Source organism: Paralichthys olivaceus, chromosome 3 (genome assembly GCF_024713975.1).
Source record: "Paralichthys olivaceus isolate ysfri-2021 chromosome 3, ASM2471397v2, whole genome shotgun sequence".
Taxonomy (NCBI): domain Eukaryota; kingdom Metazoa; phylum Chordata; class Actinopteri; order Pleuronectiformes; family Paralichthyidae; genus Paralichthys; species Paralichthys olivaceus.
In genome coordinates, this window is record NC_091095.1 from 21,909,937 (window position 1) to 21,935,107 (window position 25,171).

At 39.2% G+C, this 25,171-nt stretch overlaps 1 protein-coding gene across 2 annotated transcripts in view; it reads right to left on the minus strand.

Annotated features, from left to right (window-relative positions):
* Positions 1-25,171, minus strand: part of rab6ba (RAB6B, member RAS oncogene family a) — a 45,415-nt gene that overhangs the window by 13,838 nt on the left and 6,406 nt on the right. Inside the window, exons 2-5 of one of the 2 annotated variants that reach the window (XM_020081430.2) lie at positions 10,900-10,958; positions 3,040-3,093; positions 2,719-2,824; positions 1,396-1,507 (exon numbers count right to left, since the gene is read on the minus strand). In XM_020081430.2, the coding sequence (XP_019936989.1) occupies positions 1,396-1,507; positions 2,719-2,824; positions 3,040-3,093; positions 10,900-10,958 (331 nt within the window). Of the gene's footprint in view, positions 1-1,395; positions 1,508-2,718; positions 2,846-3,039; positions 3,094-10,899; positions 10,959-25,171 lie in introns of both variants that reach the window. The other variant, XM_020081429.2, reaches the window with a different exon arrangement.

A 25,171-nucleotide genomic window follows, 5' to 3' on the forward strand; every position in this document is an offset into this window, starting at 1 on the left:
GTATTTATTTGCTTTTATGTAATGTCGTCTTCTTTTTATTGTTCCTATTCTTTTTTGGTAATTACTGGTTTGAGATAGTCGTGTTTTCTTGCTTTTATTTATAGTTTTTTTATCAGTGTGAATGCATTTTTGCTTTGACCCCTGAGTATTCCGTGTCTGCTTTGTAATGTCCATGCATGGACTTATTCTCTTCCAATTGGTGAGGATTTCTATTCAGTGAGTATACACAACAGAACCCCTAGTCTAACCTTCATCACCTCCTGTGAGACATTCTCTGTCAGGTCTGAACACATCTGCATGAGGGTGTCACTATGATTCACCTTCATTTCTTTATAACAAATGAAAAAAAGGTTGAAAACATTATTTATGAGATTCAGAATGATTGCTCATGATAATGCAGCAGGAAAATGGAGCACTGGGAAAAAAAAGCAGTAAAATCCCTATTTAATTTGTCTGCACTGATTTGAACAGCAGTAAGACTGATTTACTTTTTGTAAGAAGCAGGTTAGGAGATGATGCTAAGGTTATTGCAGGAATTTGCTTCTTCATCATAGAACATTCACTGGGCTTTAACTTCCAGTTCCTTATTAAGACCCAACTAAATGGCAGTAAAAATAAATTGACCATAAATTAAAGGGGAAAGGTTCATCATTTTAATAACTTTTCTGACAGTGGCCTTAATTTAAAATAGCACACCACTATGTTCGGCAGTTTATTAATAATAATACCAATGTAAAATAAATTTAGACAATACTTACTTTTAGGCTTTTGTAAGCATTCATTATATTGTTAAGTTTTTATTCTGTATCTGCATATCTTTGCATGACCATGTCCAGCTGGTACTGTATGTATACGATCTGTCTGTTCTCTGACACTGGAACTTTGGTCTTCTGTCTGCTGTTGAGGCAGCTGTGAATTTGATTTTGACAGTTTCAGTGGGATGCAGCCTGGAAACTGCCATCATCAGCAGTTTTCCTGTTTTCCCTCTTCACTCAGTTACATGTTGGATCTTTGTGTATTCTTATCGGAATTTCTTCAGTATAGCTTCTACATGCTAACAATGCTAAGTAATGCTTGTCACAAAAATGTGTGTATAATTTATGCATGGTTACATAAATATTATGAGCTAAATAACCAGTTGAGAACGTAGGAAAAGGAAGTTGTCTGATTCTACACTGAAGGAAATGAGCAAAAAGCTCCAACTCCTTAACAAACCATCATCTCTGCAGGGACAAGCTGTGCAGACAGTCTCATGTTCTTAATCATGCTTGGTGTTTGTTGCTACAGACACTTTGCATCATGGTTGCCATGGTGTCAAGACATAAAATGAAATGCTGAATAAAAGAGGAAAATGATATAATTACTGAGGAAACAGGCTCAGTTGTAACCACACACCTCTTATCTGCCAGATCTGTTTTATTGCCGACCAACATAATGATGACATCACTTCCTCTCTCTGTCCTGACATCGTCAATCCATTTTGACGTCTGCCGGAATGAGTTAACGTCTGTTGAGAAAGGCAAGAAACAAGAGTCACATTAAAGACATTCAACATGCTGAAAGAAAAAACATTTCATCTGGATTTGTATTAGTGCTTGGTGTTTTTAAATCAGCTGCAGAGAAATAATGTGAAATCCACTGACAGATAAAAAAAAAAAATTGAACTCATTACATACATGATAGAAAAAATGAATGCAAGATGAAGATAAGGCAGAAAAGTCCTGGCACATGTCATGATCTTAAGGTAGTAACTCATGGACAGATGGGACTGTGTGATGCAGGCAGTACTGCCATTACGCAATCAATCCACACACTGCAGCTCTGTAGCATGTTGAAGTTCTTAATAACCCTATGACCTTGTCATGCTCATTGCGGCCTCACTGGCATGAAGACTAAGGGTTGTATCCTTTAATCTATAGAGACAAACCCAACATTTTAAGGTGTAAAGATAAATGTTTGTGGTGGATGGTAACCAATATTTTTTTTCTTTAGATTAGAAAGAATCTCCTGTGAGCAGACATAACAATAAGAGTCTTAGTCTTTGCTTTTTATTATCTATCGCAAAGACATTTTTTAAATGTGCTATTTTTGTAATTTATACAGATGATTGCTACATGATTTATTCAGGATGGACAAAAAACTGTTTTATGTGGAAAAAGGGCAATGAACAGAGTCATTCAATTTCAAACCACAAGCAAACTACACCAAAACGAGACGGAAATTGGTGAAAAGTAAGTTGCAGAGCAATGACCCTTCAAATGCCCTTGGTTTTCTCTTTGAAGAAAACCACCAAGGTGGTTCTTTCTCTCGTTGGACAGAGAGAGGAATTTAAAATTGGATTTTAACTAACACAATTTTGTTATCTATATTCCCCTTCAGTCACAGCTACTGTTTCTAAGGATAATTTGCTAGGGTGGGAGGTTAATGTAATGCGTCTCATCTCATTGCTCAGAGGATGTAATCTGGGAAACATTAAAATGAAATTTGATATTTGTAAAAATCTCAGCACAGATCTCCTTTCTCAGGGACTCCATCTGTCACTCTCTTTCATAATTGGTGACTGTGAAGTTTTTGTTTTCCCCCAAAGAATCCTTCCAGTGAGCGGGAGATTAGCTCTGTCCATCCATGTTGGCAGTAAAATATAAAATGAAACAAGACTATTTAAAGGTACAACAGACTGAGTGTGTAAGTTTAGCGGACTTCTTGAGGGACACTGACTTGTGATGTCGTAGACCACCACAGCCACAGTGGAGTCCCGTATATAACTGGGAATGAGGCTCCTGAAGCGCTCTTGTCCTGCAGTGTCCCAGAGCTGCAACCTCACCTGGGGTTCAGAGAGAGAAAGCTGAAGAGGCTGAGATTATTCAGATAGTCACAGAGCCTGGGAACAGTTGGCTCCCTCCGCACAGAATTACACAGCACATATGAATGCAAAGACATCACTGTGAACATGAACAATGCTACGGTATCTGCTTGAGTTATTGCAGTGATGACACACACACATTATTTGTCATGACATGGTACAGCTGAAGTTCTTACCGTTCGATCTTCCAAGTACATGGTTTTCGATAGGAAGTCAATTCCAATTGTGGCCTGGTTTAGAGGAAGAAGATATCAATGGATCAATATCACTGTAAACACTACGTGAAGAAAACAATTGTTAACAAATATTGGAGAGTAATGATAGAAATGTCAAAGAGGACAGGTTACAGTAAAATCAGGTTATTCAGTTCATTGCCATCTCTTATGTGTGGGGGTAATAAATATATAATGAATGCAACACAATGGAAACTAGCGCACCAATATTAGTGAAGCTTAATGTGAACTGTTTGAACTCTGAGCTAGAAAGAGTGTGTGGGTGTTATATCTGATCACAAATAATACTGGAAAATACACATCAATCATGGAAAAATCTAATATATCAAAGATCAATACTACACATGACTAAAGATGTTATATCAACACACAAGTAATGTTTTATATTGGTCATTATATATTTCATTGGTAAATATAAATCACCAATTGTTTAAATATAGGAAAAACATACAGAACTTGTACAAATCCAGTTTTCATATTACAAAAACAGAGCAATAAGAGTCTGTCAAATAACAAACTAATGGCCTGCTTCACAAACTTACAGATATTTAAACTTAATGATTAAGTTGATCATAAAATAGGACAAATTATCTATAAAGTGCATAAAAAACTGGGACCAGGTAATATTCTAAATGAGACGGTAAATATAAACTTCGAGAATGTAGGGCAAGGACTTGCATTTGAAAATTATTTCAATAAAAAGGTGAATCTATGGAACCATGTTGAGAATCAATTGAAAGCGTGTGATACAATTTTTTTTTTTTTTTTTAAAAGACCCTTTAATAATAAATGATAAATAGAAACATGATAAATTAATTCTTGTGATATTGGGTTTGGCCATATGCATATGGTTAGAAATACTTTACTAATACTTTTAAACAATCATCATTTTAACCTGGACTGGGTTGGAGTCTGTCAGTGATTTTGTTTTTTGAATGACTATATTGTTTAAGTTTGTGTGTTTTGTTTTTCAACTGAAAAAAACCCACTTAAAATAAAGGCTTGTACCGTTCCACATTATCTATTTATTATGTATTCATTTCCTTATTGTGTCAAGAGGAAGACAGCACTGTGTTCCCTCTTTTAAGGATGTTTACTTTCCGCTGACAAGCCCACAGCTTTTATCTTTACTGCTTGCCATGATATCAGAAGAAGTTTGAATGGGAGATTTTAACGACAGCTGGCTAATACAGATGTGGTTTGTGACCCTTTCATGTGGTACATTCAGATGTTTGGTGTATGTGTGTGTGTGTGTGTGTGTGTGTAAAGAGTATGACGCAGCTTGTGTGGGAGTGACCTGGGACTGTGCTTCACTACCCAGCTGTACAGTTACACCTATGTGACCCTTGCTTGCAGACTCCAGCGCTCCCCAGCTGGATCCCACACTGATAGGTGTGCCGGGTGGACAGGTAATGACCTGTCTGTAGACTACAGGCCTCCCACTGCCACTTATTCTGAAACCTTTCAGAAAATGACTTGTACCGAGACAGATTTTATATGTTTGCACCTGTTTTTTCTTTTGCAAAATGGTGTACGTGTTGTTTTTGTCTATATTAAGCAGTCCAGCAGGGTGTCTGCTGCCCACAGAGCTGGGTATCAGCAACTTGATCACGCACTCGTTTCCTTGGTGATGACAGCTACCACAGTGGTCACCGGCATGGAGACAGGATGTCATTTATACTCTTCCCTTCCACTCAGTCAGATCAAGCACAGATGAGCTGAAATACATGCTCACATAAACACATTATAGTGCTGCACATGATATTATAGTATTAGAAATAAAAATATACTTTGCACTTGAATCAGCCTGAAAATGGACAGGTAGATTAAGTGAGAATTTATTCTGGCTGAATTTGCTGTAAAAGTATTTAACTTGGCTGACTTTACTGGATCAAGAAAATCACTGTGTGCTTAAGATTGACAGCACTAAACTGACACACAACAACAGCCTATAGAATAAAGGTAAAATTAAAGAAATGTGTGTCAGCTGAGAAAACATTAAAACTAGATGATTTACAATTGGATTATTGATATAAAATCATGAAAGAGGTTAAAAGCATAGAGATGTTGCAGGAGACTTTCTCAGGGCGGACGTGCTGTGGGCTCTTGCTCTCTTTCTCTCTCACCACAGTTTTAAATATAGAATCCTACACCGACAGCTATACATGAACAAATTAGATCACCAGAAATTATTAATGTTTCTTTTCAATTTTTAACCAGCACACATCGTCAAAGGACAGACTGTGACTCTCATTCTTCCAGTGACAAGGGCAAAGAACGCTTTTAAACATATTTGAGGGTTTTTAACTGATTTGACATTTCTACTAGATTTAAAAATGGTTGTTTGTCTCAGTTCATTCATGTAGGAACACATAGATTTACCAGTTACAATCTACAGTATGTATAAATAAAAACAATGATGCCAAAAACAAAGTAAGATAATGACAGACAGTATTTGGGAGGCTGCTGGTGAGAAGAAACATTATTACTGGGATTCACAGATGGCCCAGTTACTTTTAACAAACATATCATGTTAATTAACCTTTAGAGTGTAAAAATATATTATAATATAACCCCATGATTGACAAACAATATTAACCAAGCAATTTAGAAATGATCAAACTGTCACTAACTGTCAGTCAGCCATCATTGGGCAGGTAGCAGACAGTGGGTTTTTAGAGCTACTCCACTGACAACTGATGATAACAGTGGGACTCGGCACCACTAGCAACTTCTTGATCCATTGACAGATGCATTAGTCCAGAACAAAATATGAGTTACTATCGAGCTAGCGTAGTTCAAGGAGAAATCTTTGAGGAAAAAGTGTCTGAAAAACGAAGCCCACCTTTTAAGGCTAACAGCTCCCAATCTTTAATCTGCTAGCTGTGCACAATACTGTTGTAACACATTGCTTCCATAACCATCATTACAATTTTTGCAACTTTTGCAACAGTAGCCCTTCAATCACATTGGACCAGATGATCAGCTCCTTTGCCCTTTTGATTACGTGTGAGTTCAGTGTTTACACTTCTTCGAACCACTGGGCTCAAGTCAGCAACCCCACGAGATTTCCTACTTCAGAAATAGAAATCCGAAGAGGTCATGACACACAGGATAATTCATAGTTTGCACACACAAAATGTTTATCTTGATATCAAATGTAACTTAAATAAAGAACACATGCCTTTATTTTTTAATGTTTTTGACAATATTTACATTGGGGTATTTCAGCTTTCATGTAAGCAGTGAGCATGAATATTTCTCCCACCAGGACTTTCAAGGTCCTCCATCTGGCAGGGACACCGTTAAACCAACAGACCTTGAGGCACAGCGAGCATACTGGCGTTTGCTCACAGTTTGTGAACACACCAAATCTGATTAATTTGAAGTCAACCACCAGCGCACGGGGAAATAGATCAGAGTATGATCACGGCTCCTCCTTCAGACAGCCGGCAGTTATAGAACGCTGGATTTGTAACCAATGTAATGGGGAGTGTCCATGCATTCATAATTAGTCTATTTAACTCACATTATTCGTGTCACAAAGCAGTATGGGTAGATTTATTTACCGTAATTACAACATTAATTTAAGATTAAACTAATTTTCCAAAGCTGGTGCAGATTGGGTCACTGAAACAAAATATTTCTGATAAATTATTTTGTCTCTTAAAGAAACAAATTAAAAAGGACAAAAAGAGGCAAACAGCCAGTGAGTGGTATTTGTGCTGGAAAAAAAACACTAACAGTTTATTCATTATCAAAATAGTTGATTCATTTTCCAGAAGAGTAATAATTTTAGCTCTATCCTGTTTGCTGAAATATGGTTATAAATATCAGACAAATTGTGTGTAAAATAATTAGCAAATTCTTAAATGTAGTACAATAAAAACTTAGGCTGAAATAAATGGCTCCACAAGCATCATTTTACACATTTAATGGGTTATCCTCTGCTTCAAATTGTCACAGAGTGTGAAATTTCATATATTTGGTCAATCAGATTCACCAGTAGCTAAACTAAATATCTGAGTCTTTGGGCAGAGCAGACAGATGCAGTCACAGCCTGTTGGCCAGGCCTGACTGACAGCTCCACCACAGCTGACAGAAGCACTCAGCCTCTGGAGGCCTCTGATCCCTTTAGCATGTGCTGCCAGGCAGAGAGGCCGCCTGCCTGCGTCTCCTTCGGCTGGGTGGCTGCTTGATGGGAGTCTGCTGCTTTAGTGGCAGCAAATCGGGCTCGCCCCACTCACATCGTCCTGCTGACTAAAGCCACCACCATGCTCCGTTTCATCTTTCTGATGAACCTCTGCTACTAAATACACTGCTAGTCTTCCTTCGCAGCAGTGAACTGCTCAGATCTGAAAGCTGGACTTGGATGAAAACAGAACCATATGATACGTAAGCCTGAACGACTTCATAAATCTTCTCAAAGTTGCATTTTCCATGCAGACTCACATTCATAACATCCTTCTACCCTCGCTGGGCAAATCCAGCCTCCCCTCTGAGCAGGAGCATTACCACTCAGACTGAGTTAATGCACACAGCATTTTAATTAATTCTCAAAGGTCTCAGGAGTTGAGCTAGAAAAAGACTGCAACGTCATTTGCAGCCCTGCCTGTCACTGAAAAGACGAAGGGAAGATAGGCACAGCATGAAAACACACAAACACACACATAGGAGAGACTGAGCTCTGGCAAGAAAGCAGAGGATATGGCACATAAAATCATGATGCACTAAAGATAACAAGGTGAAGAGGCTGTATTGTGGACTCAGAGTTAAATTGAGGCATTAAATTATTTTGTTATACACACAAACAAAATAACCATCTGATTTTCATTTTACTCCCACGCTGCTGTAACCATTTGAGGTACAGGCCATTACAATAGTGTGGGGCAGTGACTGACATTAAACAGCATATGGGGAGATATTCAATAAGCAGAACTGTCTGGCATCTGTCTGCCAAGAATGCTACCTGCCCACTTATAATGAGCGGACAGGGCTGAATAAAGTGAGGACGAGGAGAGCCTCATCACTATGAGGCCACTGCAGACGGTCATTTGTCTGGAAAACAATGTTCCCCACATGCTCCACAGAATGGCTGCACTTAGTGCTGTCTGTGATGGCTGTTAGATTTCACAGCTGTAATTTATCCAACTGTATTCAGATTGGGAGTGAGAGCTGTGGCCTTGGAGCGAGACACACGAGATAGACAGGCGACAGCAGTAAGCCACGTTCACTCCAGCTAATGGTAGCTACTAATGTGCAATCTCTGAAAATGATGCAGGAAATGATCATGTCACATTAAGTCTCATTTATAGATGTAGAAATATCGCAACAGTCATAATATATATTGGATAATACCAGACTAAAATATAGCAGTGGTTTGGATGACACTGTGGGCCCCCATCAGATAAAAGTACCTGTCTGCAATGTACACACATGCCTGTATAGAGGTGCATCGTTTTAAAAAGTGTTGAATAAATCCAATGATTTATGACCATTTATCAACAATGGATATTTTCAATAATGATATTCTAAGGATGGAAGGAAGGGGTTTAATTGCACCTGAATTATGGTAACAGAGCCCACAGGAAGAGTATATGATTTTCTATGAAAATTTCCAGATTTAGGTATTTCCAAAACTACAATAACCTTGGCATCATGCCTCGTCACTCTGCATCCCTCCATGTAAGTTGTAACTTTGCATGGGAAAAACCTCTGAAATAGAGTGATGAATTTAAAACAATTTCCCATTTCAAAACAACAGTATTGAGGGACAATTTGTGTCCAGAAATTGTTTAATGGAACTTGAAAAAACTCTTCACTCTATTAGCTCCCCAACATTTAGTAAACGAGGGTCCATGAATTTCCATATCCACTATCCACATTTAGATTCTGATAGGTTAAGATGTTGAGGGAGCAGTTCTTATAACTCAACTGTCAACTGTGCCCAAATATCAACCTATTCAACAGCAACTTGTGAGGGTGACATTTAGAAATAAACATTTTTTTCCAACAGTGGAAAAAAAAGTTTGCATCATGGAGATTCAAGTAAAACAAAAGACATAAGTCCTTACAGTCAATCTGAGATGTGTGGCTCTGTAGTTTTACATGACTTATGAATATAGGGACATAAGACGAAGGAGCAGCAACTGTGAAGCACTGCATCACAGCGGTAACACAGAAAATGTAATCCACACACAATGTTCCATCCAAATCTCATTACAACACAGCAGAGTACTTACAGTGTGAACACTGAACAAAGGAGACGTGTTAGCAGGATGTAGTGAGGCCAAAGAAAATAGTTCTTTGTAGAAACACGAATAAAATAATAAGAACTAACTGAATACAAGCTGAATAATATTTTCTAACAATGTCCATCCCCCTCTCTGTTCTCCATGTGGTGCTCAAGACTCTGTAGAAGTTGGACTAACTGAAAAATACACTTATCACACACACACACACACACACACACACACACACACACACACACACACACACACACACACACACACACAGAACGTCTTAACCCTAGGGTTAATAAATGCAAACATGAATGTTGATGCATTTTTCAATTCAAACACTTGGATGTTATATTTGCTTTAAAATGTATATTTTTTTCAATTGTTGCATCAGCTGTTTATAAATCCAGTTAAAGACTTTGTTAAGCCATTTCATTTAAAGCTTTTCTAGATAGTTGACTAGTGATTGACTAACATTGCCCCATTTAACCCAGGGATTGCGTTAGCTAATCGTGACTAGCAATCTAGTAAATCCATGTGAACTTGATTGCAAAATCTTATCTTATTTTAAACAAATATTTGGTTGTATATGTTTGATATCAGGGATATATGTGATCAGGGAGTGTGATTATAACGACACAGCTAATGTTGAGGTAATCTTGAGGGAGGTTGTGTCATTTAAGGTCTTGTGTATACACGGAATATGATGCAAAATTGACGTGTATTCATAACTGCTAGAAATAGGAGACCTCAAACAGTATGTGCATTTAGGTTAGTATTAAGTACACCAGCATTAGTATCACTGAATGATAAATAATTACAATAATCAACAATACTAAACAAATTAAGTTGTATTTCTTACCTGAAGTTTAGCAAAGCAAAAGATAGATTTTCTTCTCCTCCTGTCTTGTTATGTGCTGATGTGATTACAGTGTTTCACTGCTTAAATTCTTTCACAAATTACACAGGCTCATAACACTGTGCATATACACTCCCTGGATACAGAGCCCGAGTGAACTGAAAGACACACATTTACACACTCTACACAATATGAGAAGGAGGGTAGAATAGCTTTGGAAGATTTATTTTAAATTCCTTTTTATTACTTTAGAACTTTTTGCTTATGAAGCCATAATGCCACAGGTTTAATTTAAGGGTCTTTTGCGTGTCTGCAGATGCTTGCAAAGAGCACTGCTGCAGCTGCATAAGCAATATTCTGTTTTTAGGATGGCGAGTGAGATTCGGCTGCTTTGGAGAACAGGCTTAGAAACAGGGATCGCCTTAGGGCCCACTCCTGATGTGGTTCAGTTCAAAGTGTCTGTTTTAATCTCCATGTTGCCTTTAACTGCCTTGTTTCACACACACAGGTACGCACACTAGCACACAATATATTTGTTGTGCATTTATCTCATTAACTATTATGAGCCTTATTTGCATTTGTTGATTTATTTCTTTTTATTTCCTTATTTTATGCATGAAAAATGAAAGACATACAGTACACTACAGTGTGACATAATGGTCATTAGAAACTGAGTCTTTGCTGTGTGCCTGCAGTAGCACTTACCTGATATGTGTTGTCAAAGCTGTCATACATGAACCGTGTGATCAGAGACGTCTTTCCAACTGCAAGACAGGAAAAAAAAAGGAAATAAATGAGAGACAAGAGGCCTCGTCTTCCTGCATGCAGATTCTCAATAGACACAACAGAGGGATTGGTGGTTGTAGTTTCTGCAACGGCTGTCACTGCTCCCCATGGAGCTCATTAGTGTGTATGAGGGTGACCGGGGGTCAACTGTAGCATCAGCTTCAGATGTAATTACGGAGCTGCTGCTGGAGTAAACATTACGTGTTCCCAAAACACTTTCATGTCCCATTTAATATGTTATATGTAGAGAATTCAGAGCTGAGATACAAAGAATAGATCAATTGAAAATGTGAAGGGAAAGTCAACCTCTCCATTTGAAGGACCGTCATCTGAGAGCTAACAACAGGCGCACTGACATTTATGGTTCATCATAGCTTTGTCAAAACAAGATGCTAAGCCAACAGATTGATGAATCAGGTTCACCGAAATGACGACAAAACCAATTTTCTAATCTTCTTAGAAATTTGGGGGTCCATTGGAAAAACACAATGACATCATCCATTTTTGTAAACCTATCACAGTGGAGCAATGATTATTAAAATAACTCTAATGTGATGACCGTTGGTAGAGATGTTAAGGGAACGGTGCAAGATTGATTTGGGCAGCATAATAAAGTTTTCCAGTCTGACTTCAATTCAAAGAGAAGAAGAAGAAGAAGAAGAAGAAGGTAGGCAAAATAAACACTAACAACAACATGTGGAATGTTGATGGTAAGTGAGGGTCCACTGCAATTTGTTGAGACACAAGAAAAACAGGCAAGGAATGGCACACGGAGATTTTGAAGATTTTGTTCTTCTTTTTGTACATATTATGAGAAACCAATGATAGACAATCCAAATCCAGCATGCAGATGGCACCACAGAGCATTTTAAAGAAGAAAGTCATGCAGATCAATCATAATGTTCATTTGCTGAAATATTAGGGATTAGGTTTATCCGTTGTAGCAGTGCTCCTCACGCAACATTCACAAATGCTAACATAATTTTGTTTAGGCAAATGTAGCTAATAAAGTTACCAGGGAGCTCACAACATCAGTCGGCTGTCATTTGCATCCTGTCAATAAACACTGACTTTTTAAAAAGAATAATTTAAAAGGGGGTTTGTTTTTTGCTTGTGTTTGCTGTTTATGTACAAAATAATCCACATCATGTGTCTAAACACGGCACCTGTATGACTGAAAAGTTATCGTATCATATTGAAAAAGTTTCAGCCTGGGGAAATTAGTGATAAGAATCAACAGTCCATGCTCATATAGACACATTTCCAGAAACTATTTTGAGCATTGTTTAGCCCACTTAATATTGATTACCATTATCAATGCCTGTGCAAAAAACCCAAAGTGTTACTGTTCACACAATGTTGTTATAGTGGATACTTAATGGGAAGATAACAAGCAATTTGCATGCAGAATGAGCTAAACTAAAAAAAGGACATAAAAGTGTTTACTGAAAAAGCGTGCAGCAACTAGATAATTGCTTTTAATCTGGTACCTACAATGTTAGACCCTGTAAATGTATCAAGCCATTAGAGCTGATGCTTTTCTCTGTGGAAAAAATGATAGTGAGATGCCAGGAATCATTATGGAGGCGTGTTATGGTATGTGACTGACAAATGACTGGAAAACAGCCACCTAATTTCATATCCATTCAATAATCAATTCATCATTTTAGAAGCATGAGACATATTATACCAGCATTAATCACTTATAGAGAAGACGACTGGTTAGACATGGTTGACTTGGTTGATAGATGGTGTGAATGCTTTTCAGATTTTTTTCTTTTGCCCAGTGATTATATTAATGAGGCGGATTGAAGAAAAGCAAATGGGGAGGCCAGCAAGAATCAATCACATCCTCTTCTTATATCCATTTAGCAGCAGTGCAGATGCTTGGCTGAGAGCTGGTCTCTTATATCCCTCTAACTGCAGTGGAGCACATCCAAAGTGCTACAGTCCAATCAGTCGACACTGGACAGACTCCGTATTGTGCTGACTGCCACATTAGATCTTATTGCTGGTAGACTAATAGATCTAAATTATCTCAATCTCAGTCCAACGTGCAGATCTATTTGTGCTGCTGCCATTACAGGTTTGTTGTTTTCACATATCTGTGAAATTTGACTTTATTATTCATGTGAAAAAAATTCAGTGCTGTAGGAGCACTAAACATCTGAGACTCACACATGAATATAATCCATCTTAAATTCACAGTTCATCACTGGGCACACAGTTGAAATTGTTTACATGGAGAGTTTTAAGAAGGCAGTTTTAATCATGTATCTGTGCCCTCACTTGGATTCCATATATATATATATATATATATATATATCTCATGCACTGATCATGCTAATAACCTCATCAATACATCATCTAGCATACTTATCCCCAGAGGTGCCACACTTTTTACAGGCAAATTCAACTAACTTTTTACTAATTTATTCGATATCTATTTGAAATCAAAACTCCTTCATGACCCCTCTGTGACAAAAAGCAGTTCTTGGTATTGAAAGTGTATGAAGGGTTGTATCTGACATAAATAACATCATTGTCGCAGGATTAGCACGTCAGTCAGTGGAAAATCCCACAATAAATAAAGTTTATTTTACACTTAGCATTATTAGCTTTAGGTAAGAAACGTTGAATGATAAAAATAAACTTGTTTGCTACAGTTTGTGCTGTGATGCTCTGCTCATATTTCCATTTGTGCGACAGGTCAGGCTGTTCCTGCTGCCCTCGCTTCTCTAGTATGTCTGTCGCAAGTGCAATGCATGATGGTACATAATGTGACCACTACTTTCCATGATGCATTGTAGGAAACAAAGAGCGCACTATGTATACAGGAAATAAAAAATGTCAAAAAAACATTTGGAAAGGCACCAAAAAATGGTGAACTCACTATGTCGTGGACTATATAATGATTAGTGAGTGATTTTGGACGCAGCAGGTAGCAAAAGGTATCTGAACAGAATCAAAAACCAAAATGAAACAGTCCACAACTGCTTCAACAAAGGTTCTTTAAGTCCTCAGGCACAAGCAGAATCACAACAGTAAAATCTCTGGTCTTATCTCCTGGGCACCGAACCCCCCAATTGCTCCCCGGGCGCCTTCATGGCTGCCCACTGTTCCGTGTGTGGTCACTGTGTGGATTGTATTCCGTGTGTTCCGTGTGTGCTCCGTTCACACGGATGGGTTAAATACAGAGGTCAAATTTCCCCATGTTTGCATGTTGCATGCTGTGTGTGGACCCAAAATAGGAATCTTAATCTTATTCAGAAAACCCTGAAATGGTTGCAGTCTGTACAAAATTCAGCAGCTATAGGGTTTTATCTAGAACAAAGACACATCACATCTGTTTTATTGCTTTTGTATCGGCTCCAGGTTTTTTTTAGTATTGATCTCTTCATGGCCTGGCCCCTGGCTGTATCTCTGATCTTTTAATTCCCTACCTACCTCTACAAAGCTTGTGGTTTTTGGGCAAGGGTGTGCTGTCACTTCCTGATAGACTGAAAGCTATGGAGAGCAGACTGTTTGCCATCAGGGCCCCAAAGTTCTGGAATAATTTGCCTGAGGAAATAAGGCTGTCTGAGACTATGTCTCATTCTAAAGTTTTAAATTTGGACTAACTGGTGACCACGTCTTCAAATGTAAAAAAAAAACAACACCTGATACTACAAAAGTGTTTTGTGGACTTAAACACTTCACTCACCCCTCCATCGGCATAGTGGTAAGTAGATAATGAGTGAATTTTCATTTTTCAGTGAACTATCTTTAAAGGTTCAGTGTGTAGAATTCAGTGATATCTAGTGGTGAAGCTTCATGTCACAGCTTAATAATTATACTACATTTCTGCCAATAGATCCCTTCCAGCTAAATCTTACACACTGAACCTTTAAGGTTACATTGCCTCATAAACTTCCATTTATCAAGTTGGCATTGCGGGAATAAAAACATTTTCTGGTAAATCATTCATTTAGAATACAAACAGTGATTTTACTTGATGTTATCGAATCGTATATGATTTGTATTTGACACTGAAAAATAGGGCTCTGTGTAGTGCTGTACGTTACTATGTGGGGTTACAGGTTATGTGAGATAAAGAACCCAATTCAGGACAGACACATCACCAATAAAACTAATATTGCCCAGCCCTACAGTGTGCTCTTTAAAAATACTTTTTAGAGAATTATCAATACAAACAATCAATAGCTGCAGCCATGGATACTGAAACACAATACTGATTCTACAGTCTCAGGTTCGGTTCCTGTTTTTCACCCTGAATGTGTGTCAGACTCAGAATGCCTTCACATCAGTAGTTATGAGAGAGCAGAACATTAGAATGGAGAGTCTGATTCCATATCCTCAGTGCTGACTCATTGTCCTCAACACTAGAGAAACTGACACAGCATTCTTAGCAGTTTCAAAACTCTGGGACAAACACCACATCGTTTCCCCGTTCTCCATCTCAGTAGTAATTGGGAGAGTGCAGTATGAAGGGCAAGGTAGGGACAGTGTACAAAGCACAGTTTGGTTTTGCTTCGATGTATTTTCAGAACAGCATAATGACGGACATTTAAGTACTTCAGGGAAACAAGACCTGTCCTTATCCATCCTGCAGTCTCCTAATTTCAAATGGCTGAACTGAGTGTTTTTTAATTTTTGTCAGTAGCCCCAGATATCACTCAGGTCTGTTTGTGTGAATTTAATTATTGGGGTGGAAGCAGGAAGCTTAGTTACATGGCTGCAATAATTTAGTGAATCTTCTGTTAGGCTAAAAAGAAAGTGATTAGCAAGGCAGATTTTTGATTACATTTCAGAATTAGCTCTGCATTTCTGAGCATTTCCTCTTCTTAAGCTTTTCATCCTCTTTGCTGTTAACACTCAGCGCTATTTTAGGGATTGTGATGGGATTCAAATGATTAGTAGTTTTAGTCAAACATAAAACCAAAATCCAAAGCAGCGCTAGAGATATCACAGCAATAACCTCTTTTCTTTCAAGTCTTTCAAGGTGTGTTCTTGCAGGGCAGTGGGTTTACAGAGAAAACTGTGGCTTATTAAACTTCTAAAGGCAGGGTGACATTGAACCGTAGGACGTTCAGCTATAATTCAAACTGCCTGGCTACAGCCCAATTATGAGCTTTGAACAAATTTAATCACGTAATGAGAAACAAGTCATTTAATGAGATTGTTAGGATATATCCTTGATATGACTTATATGTTCTGTATGAGGAGACTCAGTGAGAGCTAAATACAAATACAAAACAGGCCGGTAGAAATGTTTACTGGTTTGTTATTACACTAAAAAATATATGAGATGTAATTTTCTTCTGTGTGAAAGCAAAGATTCAACATTAAGGCCCTGTCCACACTTACACTGATATTTGGCAAAACAAACTTTCTCTCCTGCATTTGAGCCTCTCATCTTGTTTGTACGCAAACAGTGTTTTATTTAACACGTACCTTTTTTACAAACGCCTTCCAAAGTGCAATTGTAGACTCTATCGTCACCTACTGGCCTGGCATGCTTGTTTGAGCTTTTGTAGTCATTTTTCTGTTCTTGTCTGGATGGGGATATTTGATAAAAGAAAGGTCTATCTCTACAAACGTCTCATCTCAATGTTTAGGCTTTTAAGTGCAGCTTTTTCAGCGTCTGCCTCGTGATTGATTACGATGGATAAAGCTGTGATTTGACATCTCTACTAAAATGGCTGCGATAATGCTACAGTTATTCCTCACTGTTACAGTTTCCTCCAGAGCCACAGAAGATTGAATGACTGTTTCACACACAGTTGACGTCTGCAAGATGACGAAATTGACCTTTGTATATAAAATTAAAGTTTAAAGTCCAATTCTAAATAGATTCCACGTTATAAGTAAGACTCATTACCTTTACTCTATTCTTCAAGACACTACTCAAGCAGTCCATATAAGTAACACCCTCAAGGCACATGTCTCTACTAGAGGGTGGCTCTGGCACCAATTTGCTGTCTGAACCCGTCCAAGTCTGAGAGAAGACTAACCGAGCCTGACCCTAACCCGACAGGCCCACTGTTTTTTTCTCTGAACCGACAAAGCTGATGTTTTCCCGATTACAGACACGTGCTACGTAAAAAATTGAGTAGATAGCCCAACCAACATGACCAAACCCAACCCAAAATAATTTAAAATTTTAGGTTTTAACCCGGCCTGATGTGTTCCGACAGGCTCAGGTCAGGTATCCACACTCTAGTATCACAGAGCAGGAACTGAGTATGCAATTACCAGTAGGGCTATCCCTGTCAATCATGTACTTCCACACCGAGGAAGATCTCAATTATGGAGCAAACGTATAATAATAAACAGTAACTAGGATTATTGCTTGGTGGGTCTCCAATTACAGTCATGGTTTAAATCAAGTCTCCACTCCATGTTGTGCTTCAAAGACTTTATGGAGTGAGTTAACATCGTGGGGGCCAATTAACGGAAAGAACTGAGCACCTGCTGCTGCACAACCTGCACCACCAGGACTCCGCTGAGCACAGTGAGTAGACACCTCATCAAGGCATCTTTTAAGAGCTCAAAATACAATTCCACAGCACATTAAAGGTCCTGCACAGCTGGGTTCACATTAGGTTCTGGCTCCTCCTGCCATTTGCGAAGTATGCAACAATGAAATGAGTTGGAATGAAATCAATACAAACCTATAAGACACCATAAGAACTGAAGATAATTGGATTTAATGGATGTGACTGAAACTATTCTCTTAAAATAAGAAAAAGTCACACATTTAATGACATACATTATTAATATTGTGTATATGTGGGATGTGTGTTAAACAACAGAGACTGACATGCATTTGCAAGGACTTAAAAGGCTGTAATGGCTGAAATCATGAATTCATAAATTATATTTAGACATGCGAAAGATGTATCTAATGACAAGAAAATGCACATACAAAGGGCACCAAACATCCAATTACCACTTCTTGATGAGCCATATAATGCGTAATAATAAAGACAATTGACTATCTCCCCTTGACTATGTGTTCCAAGGATCCAGGTAAATTCACTGCTGGTCACTTGGTGGCAGCCATCATGGAATACCCTTGAGGACTTGGCAACCAATCAGAGCATGGCAGTGAATTCTGCATAGGCACGGCTCCCACTCACAGAGAGATGGATAAAAATAAAACAGTGGGTTTAATGCCTTGCCTTTGCACGACACTCGGGTGAGAGCTCAGCATGCTGGAGAGAGGCAGATATCTAATATTTATCAATGAATGGAGGAACAGAGGAAAATAAGTGGTTATTTATGTCTGTCCTTGCAGAGAAAGAAGAGCACAGAGATCTGGAGGAGATACAGACCAGTGGGAGAGATATTGACTCTTGATTCTGTGTGCATAGTCATAGCAGCTGGCATAAAGAACACAACAGGAGAATGGCAAACAGCAGATGGCCTTCAAATCTTGCCTTCAGTCTAAGTTAACGAATTACACATTGCAACAAAAAAGAAAGTGTCTCTCGAAGAGTGCAGAAAAATCTTACTTTGATTAATTGTTTGATTTCATGATTGTTTCGTGATGTTGCACAGTTAAGGACTATTTGGAATGTTTTATCAATGTTTTATCAATTGACCAAACATTGTGTTAAAAAGGGACTCTAGACAAATCAACCATGAAGCAAATCCCCCCATCTTCTGATGCTGGCCACTACGCAACTGAAGAATCTGATGGTCTTGTTACAGCTCTCATTTGAAAAAGCATTTGTGTAACAGGATGGACTACTTCTCCCACAAGAGTCTTGTTCACAAGTGAAATGAGAATGGAGATAGACAGGAACATTAATGCGGCATCAGCAGTAATGTACCAGACCATTGTGTTCAAGATGGAGTGGAGCCGGAAAGCAAAGCTTTTGATTTACAAGTAAATCAACATTCAAACCCTCACCTATGGTCATACGCTCTTGGTATTGACAAAAAATAATGAGATTACAGATACAAGAGGCCAAAATGACCATCCTTCATTGATTGGCTGGGGTTAGACTTTGAGATCTGGATAGAGCCACTGCTCATTCACATCTTAGGGAACCATAAGAGGTTGTTCAGGGCATACATCCCATCTGCCCCCTCAGAATCACCAGGAAGAGCTGAAAAGCATTGCTGGATAGAGGGACAACTTGAATACCTTGCTTAGCCTGCTGCCCCTGTGACTCGAACTCAGATAAACAGAAGAAAAAGAGCAAACCAGCCATGTTTTTTCTTTCTAGTAAGTAAACTATAACACCCTGCTTCTTGTCTCATAAACTATCCAATTTTCATGACATTTAAGCTGTTGGAATGGTGGAAGTATATATTTTAGTTGAGTCTAGCTGTCCCCTTTTGATTCTGCTGTTCTTGCACACTATTGATAAAAAATGCAATGCACAAAGGTACTAGAGGAGGTACTTATACATTTTTAATTGGTGGTTAGAGAGCATAGAAAAGATCATAAAAACATAAATAAAAGTTCAATCTTTAGATTTTGCTTTGTTTGACATCTGATGCACATTGTTTACTGTGTGTATTAAAATGGTATTGTATGTTGATTCCTTCTGGACTAACTGCCAGAACAGCATATTGTCGTATTGTAAAACCAGGTTACATTTGGCTGATAAGGTCAACTTTTAAACCACTTCTAGCTATGTTACAGCATATAGTATAATCATTGTTAACAGCATATTTGCTATGTGTCTAAAAAAATAAGGGTAGTTACTCCTCATTAAGATGAGAGTAGTGTTTTTACCTGTTTTCATATCTAATTGGACCTCTTCTCAGGACTGTGTGGGTGTAGACTGGGCTTGCCTGATCTCCCTATGCCTGATAGAACATAACTTGTGAGTGCAGAGGTTGTGGAGATTTAAGACGATTTCTAACCCAACCCTCAACCTTATCAGAGGTCCTTTCAGTCAACTGAAAACATCTGTGTGACTGACAGTTATATATGTTCCTCAGAATGGTCTGTAATAACTTGGGTGAGTCCCTGACTTTTCCTTTACAACCATAACCATTTATTCCAATGCATGCAAAACTAATGACACTCGGATCAGCCTCAGCTGCATTTTGCATTAATTGCGACTGATTTTGTCTGTTACTTCCATGTAGCCTCATCAGAATCAGATAGCAACAATAATAGAAAAAACAAAACATTTGTAGAGAGCTATTGTGATAGTATTACCATTGACTATTTTAACAATGAGTCCTATGGACTGATGAGAAACTCGAAAATGAACTCTTACGCGGATGCGTCCATCTACTGATACCTCTGAATAATGGATGAACATGCTTTCAAACTCAACAAAGGCAGAGTTTCCCGTGCACACACAAAGCACTCAGGAAGCCATTTCAGCCCTCATGCAGTCTAATGAGGCATTTGACATTACTAAAAGCAACTGCCATACTCACACAAACACACAGTAAGGGCACAGTGACACCTACCAATGTGTGACACCAGTTTTGAAATGCACAGTATGACTCTTGTGGTGTCTGTGATTGCCCTAGGAAAAGAGATAGAAGTCATATGTCTGCTGTTTGAGGCCAGAGGGCCCGAGAGCGACCAACTTGACGTTTTAATGTTTAAATTAGATTCCATTCTCACAAGGCAAAGGGCAGCTGGAGGCTGGAGAAATGAAAACAGCATCCTCTCAGACAAAAAAATGGGACACACGCTTTCATTTATTCCTTCTGTCTTCCAGACATACAGTATGTTGTACTACTTCAGATATTATCAGATCTACTCATGTTCTTGTGTTTTAACTTAGAAGTTATGGAGTTAACAAAGTACATTTTGTGAAACTGACTGTAAATGCACACGGCCTATGAGATAATCTCATGACTGGAATCACAAACAGGTGTTTGAAGTGTCCAGAAGAGACTGTTAGACCAATGTCTCATCATCCCCGGCCTCAGAGAATAAGCGCAGAAGCACTATTTTTCCCAGCAAATATACAATATGCAGGTGTGACTATGCAGGATTATGTATAGAAATCGACATTAATGACCTCTCATGACTTAATCTTGCTCACGTCAATTGATTTGGTAAATACTGTCAGGTGTTCTGCTTTTTTCATTTTGCAGAGGTGAGCCTGACATGCTGCTTGAGGATCGGGGCAGACACACATCACATTTTCAGTATCCTTGTACTCTGCTGTATTACCCTGCCACACCTCCTCCCTCCTCTCTCCCCCGCTGACCTGCGCTCACTTAATACATTAACAATAAACACCAACACTAATCGAAAATCAAAAGAAGACCAACATTTGGCGCACATGCAGTTCACCTGTTACACGCAACTGGAGACGTGATGTGACGCACACAGCCAGGACATCTTGGTTAAAGTGACTGGACCGATCCAGATTCATGATCCAACACCGATCAATAACTAAATAAATGTGATCGTCAGTTTGTGCAAAGAGTGACAGAGACAAGCAGACACACCCCTGAAGAGAGGAGAGAAGTTCTTCCCCTGATTATGATGCAACGCAGTGTTTTACCTTCATTGTTGCAGAAGAAGCAACAACATTAAACATTGGATTGGACAACACATGACAATATCACTTCTCATGCTGTATTCTTCATGTGTGAAAGACAAACTCCACAGAAAGTCCCAACCTCATTGTCCAAAGATTTCCCTGAGTTCATGTCTGATAATGGCTATATTCATTGGGTGATATTTTTGGTCACATGCAGACACACAGGCAGTGAGCGGTTAACATATGACAGCTGAAGATTATTCGGCTGAACCTAAACTTACTTATGTTTTCCATCTAACCTATGGCAGACATTCTGGAGAGATGAGTCCCTCTCTACATGCTGCATGAATTAAATTAAAGATGATTCATCACAAGTCTTTTTTGATTCTTCAGGGAAAAAGCTACTCTCAAACATACATGACAAATTTCCACAACACTCTGAACCGTCTAATCAATTTATCTCTGGAATAATTTCTTTGTTTAAAAGCAGTGCTGGCAGTGCTAGTAGATGGTTATAATGAGTCAGTGTGTGGCACAGTAAGCCGTTTGATCCTCTTGTAGGAAGACTGTGTACTTCTGCTTTCAATGATGTTTGTATGACACACTTTCCACCCAGATGAATCTGAAATTGCCATATCAAATATACATATGTATCGTAGGAGTAAATGGACTTGGGTCACAGACCCACTGACTAACTTAAGATGCATTGAGCCATGTTTTTAAACTGGGGCAGAAAAAAAGGCAGCAACATGGGCCCGCATACTAGAGACTCCAAGCTCATTCTTTTGACCCTGGCAAACGGCCAGACCCAATAAATATGATTCTTTCAAGTGCACTGGGAAATCAGTGGGTCAGACCGGCTTGGCATCTGCTGTTGCTCACACACACCACATGGGTAAAAATAATTATTATGAGTGATTTAAAAAAACAACTTCATCATATTGAAGAGGCCTTGGTCCAACAGGATCTGTCTCAACAGACCAAGACCATGAGTACTGAACTACATTAAAGGTACAGTCTGTGCTCCATGGTGACAAATGGATCCATCCAATAATACAGACCTTAATCTACTTTACTCACTCAACAACAGACCTGTGTTTTTAATTATGACTTGTTGAAAAATACACAAAATGTTGAAAGATAGGGACTTTAGGATTGCAGTGCATCCTAATCTAGTTTTGACGATAAGCTACAACATATTTGTGCATTGGCATCAGAACCAGTTGTGTAAATAAAATATAGTTATGAGCATTTGGATTGAACAGGAAAGAGATGCTGACTCAGGGCTGATGTCACATTATGAAATCCTAGCTTGTTTACCTTTAGATCTTTGTTCTGCAGCAGGAACAAAACAAGCATTGTAACCATTGTGTTTGGGATCAAGGCTTTGCTTTGGCTCCAAGGCTAAACTCTCCCATAGCCTCAGCAATGTGTGGACCAAAGTACTTATCGGTTTCTAATGAGTTATCTGGACTCCAGAGGAGTAGAAAATAAATAAAAGGACAAAAACCAAGGACAGAAAAGCATCTCCAGCTTTTTTGTCCATCACTGGGTGCTGACAGGATCAGCATCATAAAAGGGCTGAAGAAAGAAATATTTTGCATCTGTCTAAAAAGAGTTTTCATTTCCATATAGCTGTCCCTGAATATGTTGTGCTGCTTCTACTCACATTGTGAGTAGAAGCCTTTAAAGCATTAGAGTAGTTTTACATTGCTGTGGCCCGACAGAATCTTCTTACACCTATTAAACTGGACTGTATAAAATTAATATATCACGACCATCGAGTACAAATTGACACGTGAATGTTTTATGCAACATGAAATTCTCTTTGAGTTTCTCTTCTCTCTTTCACCCATCCAGAAAACTCTTCTGCACACATGCGTATTTTTGTATCAGGAGAGGCGGGAAGAGAGTGTCAAGAGAGCGTTGAGAGAGCGAAAGAAAATGAAGAGTCCAAGCAAGTTGACATGTGTTCAGAGACTGTTATTGACAGTGTTGTTCATATATTCTGTGAACGCTGAACCGAACGAATAAGTTTACAAATGATAAACGTGAAGGTGAGCGAGCCCTGGGGCTCTGCCCCCACTCACTCCACTACACAATGAGATGAGAGGCACGTTCACGTGAAGCAGCCTCTCAGGGATTTGGTTGAAGAACAGTGGAAATATACAATGAAAACACTGAGTTTCCAATATTGATCCACACAAAACATATCACGATATTTGTTTTTGGCCATATATAGATCTTCATAAACCAACAACTCAAGAACATAAACAGAAAGAGAAACATCTGTGTTGCTTCAATAACAACAGTGTTCATATACAATATGTTCAGGGTATGTTCATGGTACCATCGATGGTCAAGTCGGTCAGTCAGTCGGCATATGCCGACAACAGCTCCAGTGAAACTCCACAGAGAATAAACAATCAACCGGATGATTTCCTCCTGACTAGAGATGAGACGCTGCTCCTGAGCGGCAATAACATGCAAACTACTACGCGCATTTGTAAAGGTAAAACAGACGATCCACTCCAACCCCCACACTCATTGCTCTGAAGATACTAATCACTTTGGTGTTGTTTGAAATTACGCGGGGTTGTGGTCTCAGGGTTATGATTGGATTGGAGTGTGAATGGACACTCAACCTGTACCTGAGGAGTAATCAGCTGATTGCTCCTCAGGTTTAAAGGGCAGGAGAGATGCCACAAAAGGAGAGAGACACATGGTTAACTTAAGTTTTAGTTATTTAAATATATGCTGCATCTAAGAAATAAAGTTGATGAAGAGTGAGTGGTTTGTCTCTGGCTGCTGTTGGGAGACCCAGGGGGTATCATCAATTGCTACAGTGGCACCCAATGTGGGGCTCAACACAGCCAGAGCAGCTGACCTGCAGGCTGAGATGGCGCTGGTTTAAATGGCTGAGGAGCACCCGGAGCAGGCAGCGAAGAGTGGTTGGCAGCTGGAGGCTCTCCAAAGAGAGGCTGACAACGCTGCTGGGGTGTCTCCTGGCCCGGTCGGGGCCTGCTCCTGTTCCTGCCTGCCACACAGCACTGAAGCCGGCGGGGCGCGCTCCAGTTCCGGGTCCCTGCACAGCACTGAAGACGGTGGGCCCCTCCTGGGTCCCCCGCACAGCGCTGAGCCCTACTGTGTACCTGTCACTTGGAATCTGTATAACATGAGTGACCTTTGTGCGCGTACACCCCCTTTACTGCCATTGACTGTATTTATTATGTGGGAAACACTGCATCTGGTAAAAAAATTATAATAATAAAAATAGCCTGGATCTGTTACCAGGACAATAATAAACACTATCAATCAGTTCATTTGGACCGAATGACATGATTTTCTAGCATACCTGTCTATCACTAACCGATCTGTTGCTAATTTCAAAGTGTAGCATGCTCTAGCAAGCTTTTCCAGTATTAACAACCCTAGCTTTAACTAATATTATTCTATAAAATGACATACAATCATTACAAAGACATTAACTCCAAGGCAGGTTGTGTGAAGGCTGTGACAGGCTGCACTGAGGCTAAAGCAGCCCCGCGATGAGGGCTCATATGGAGAGCTGGTGAAAGGGTAAACACCGATGGAGACCTGCTGAACTCAGTGGAGTGTCACATCCCATGCTGGGTAAATGACAGCCTTCCTCCACAGTGGGGGTTTTATTCACAGAGCTGTTCTGGTTGAGCAACTGGGATTATGTTTAAATG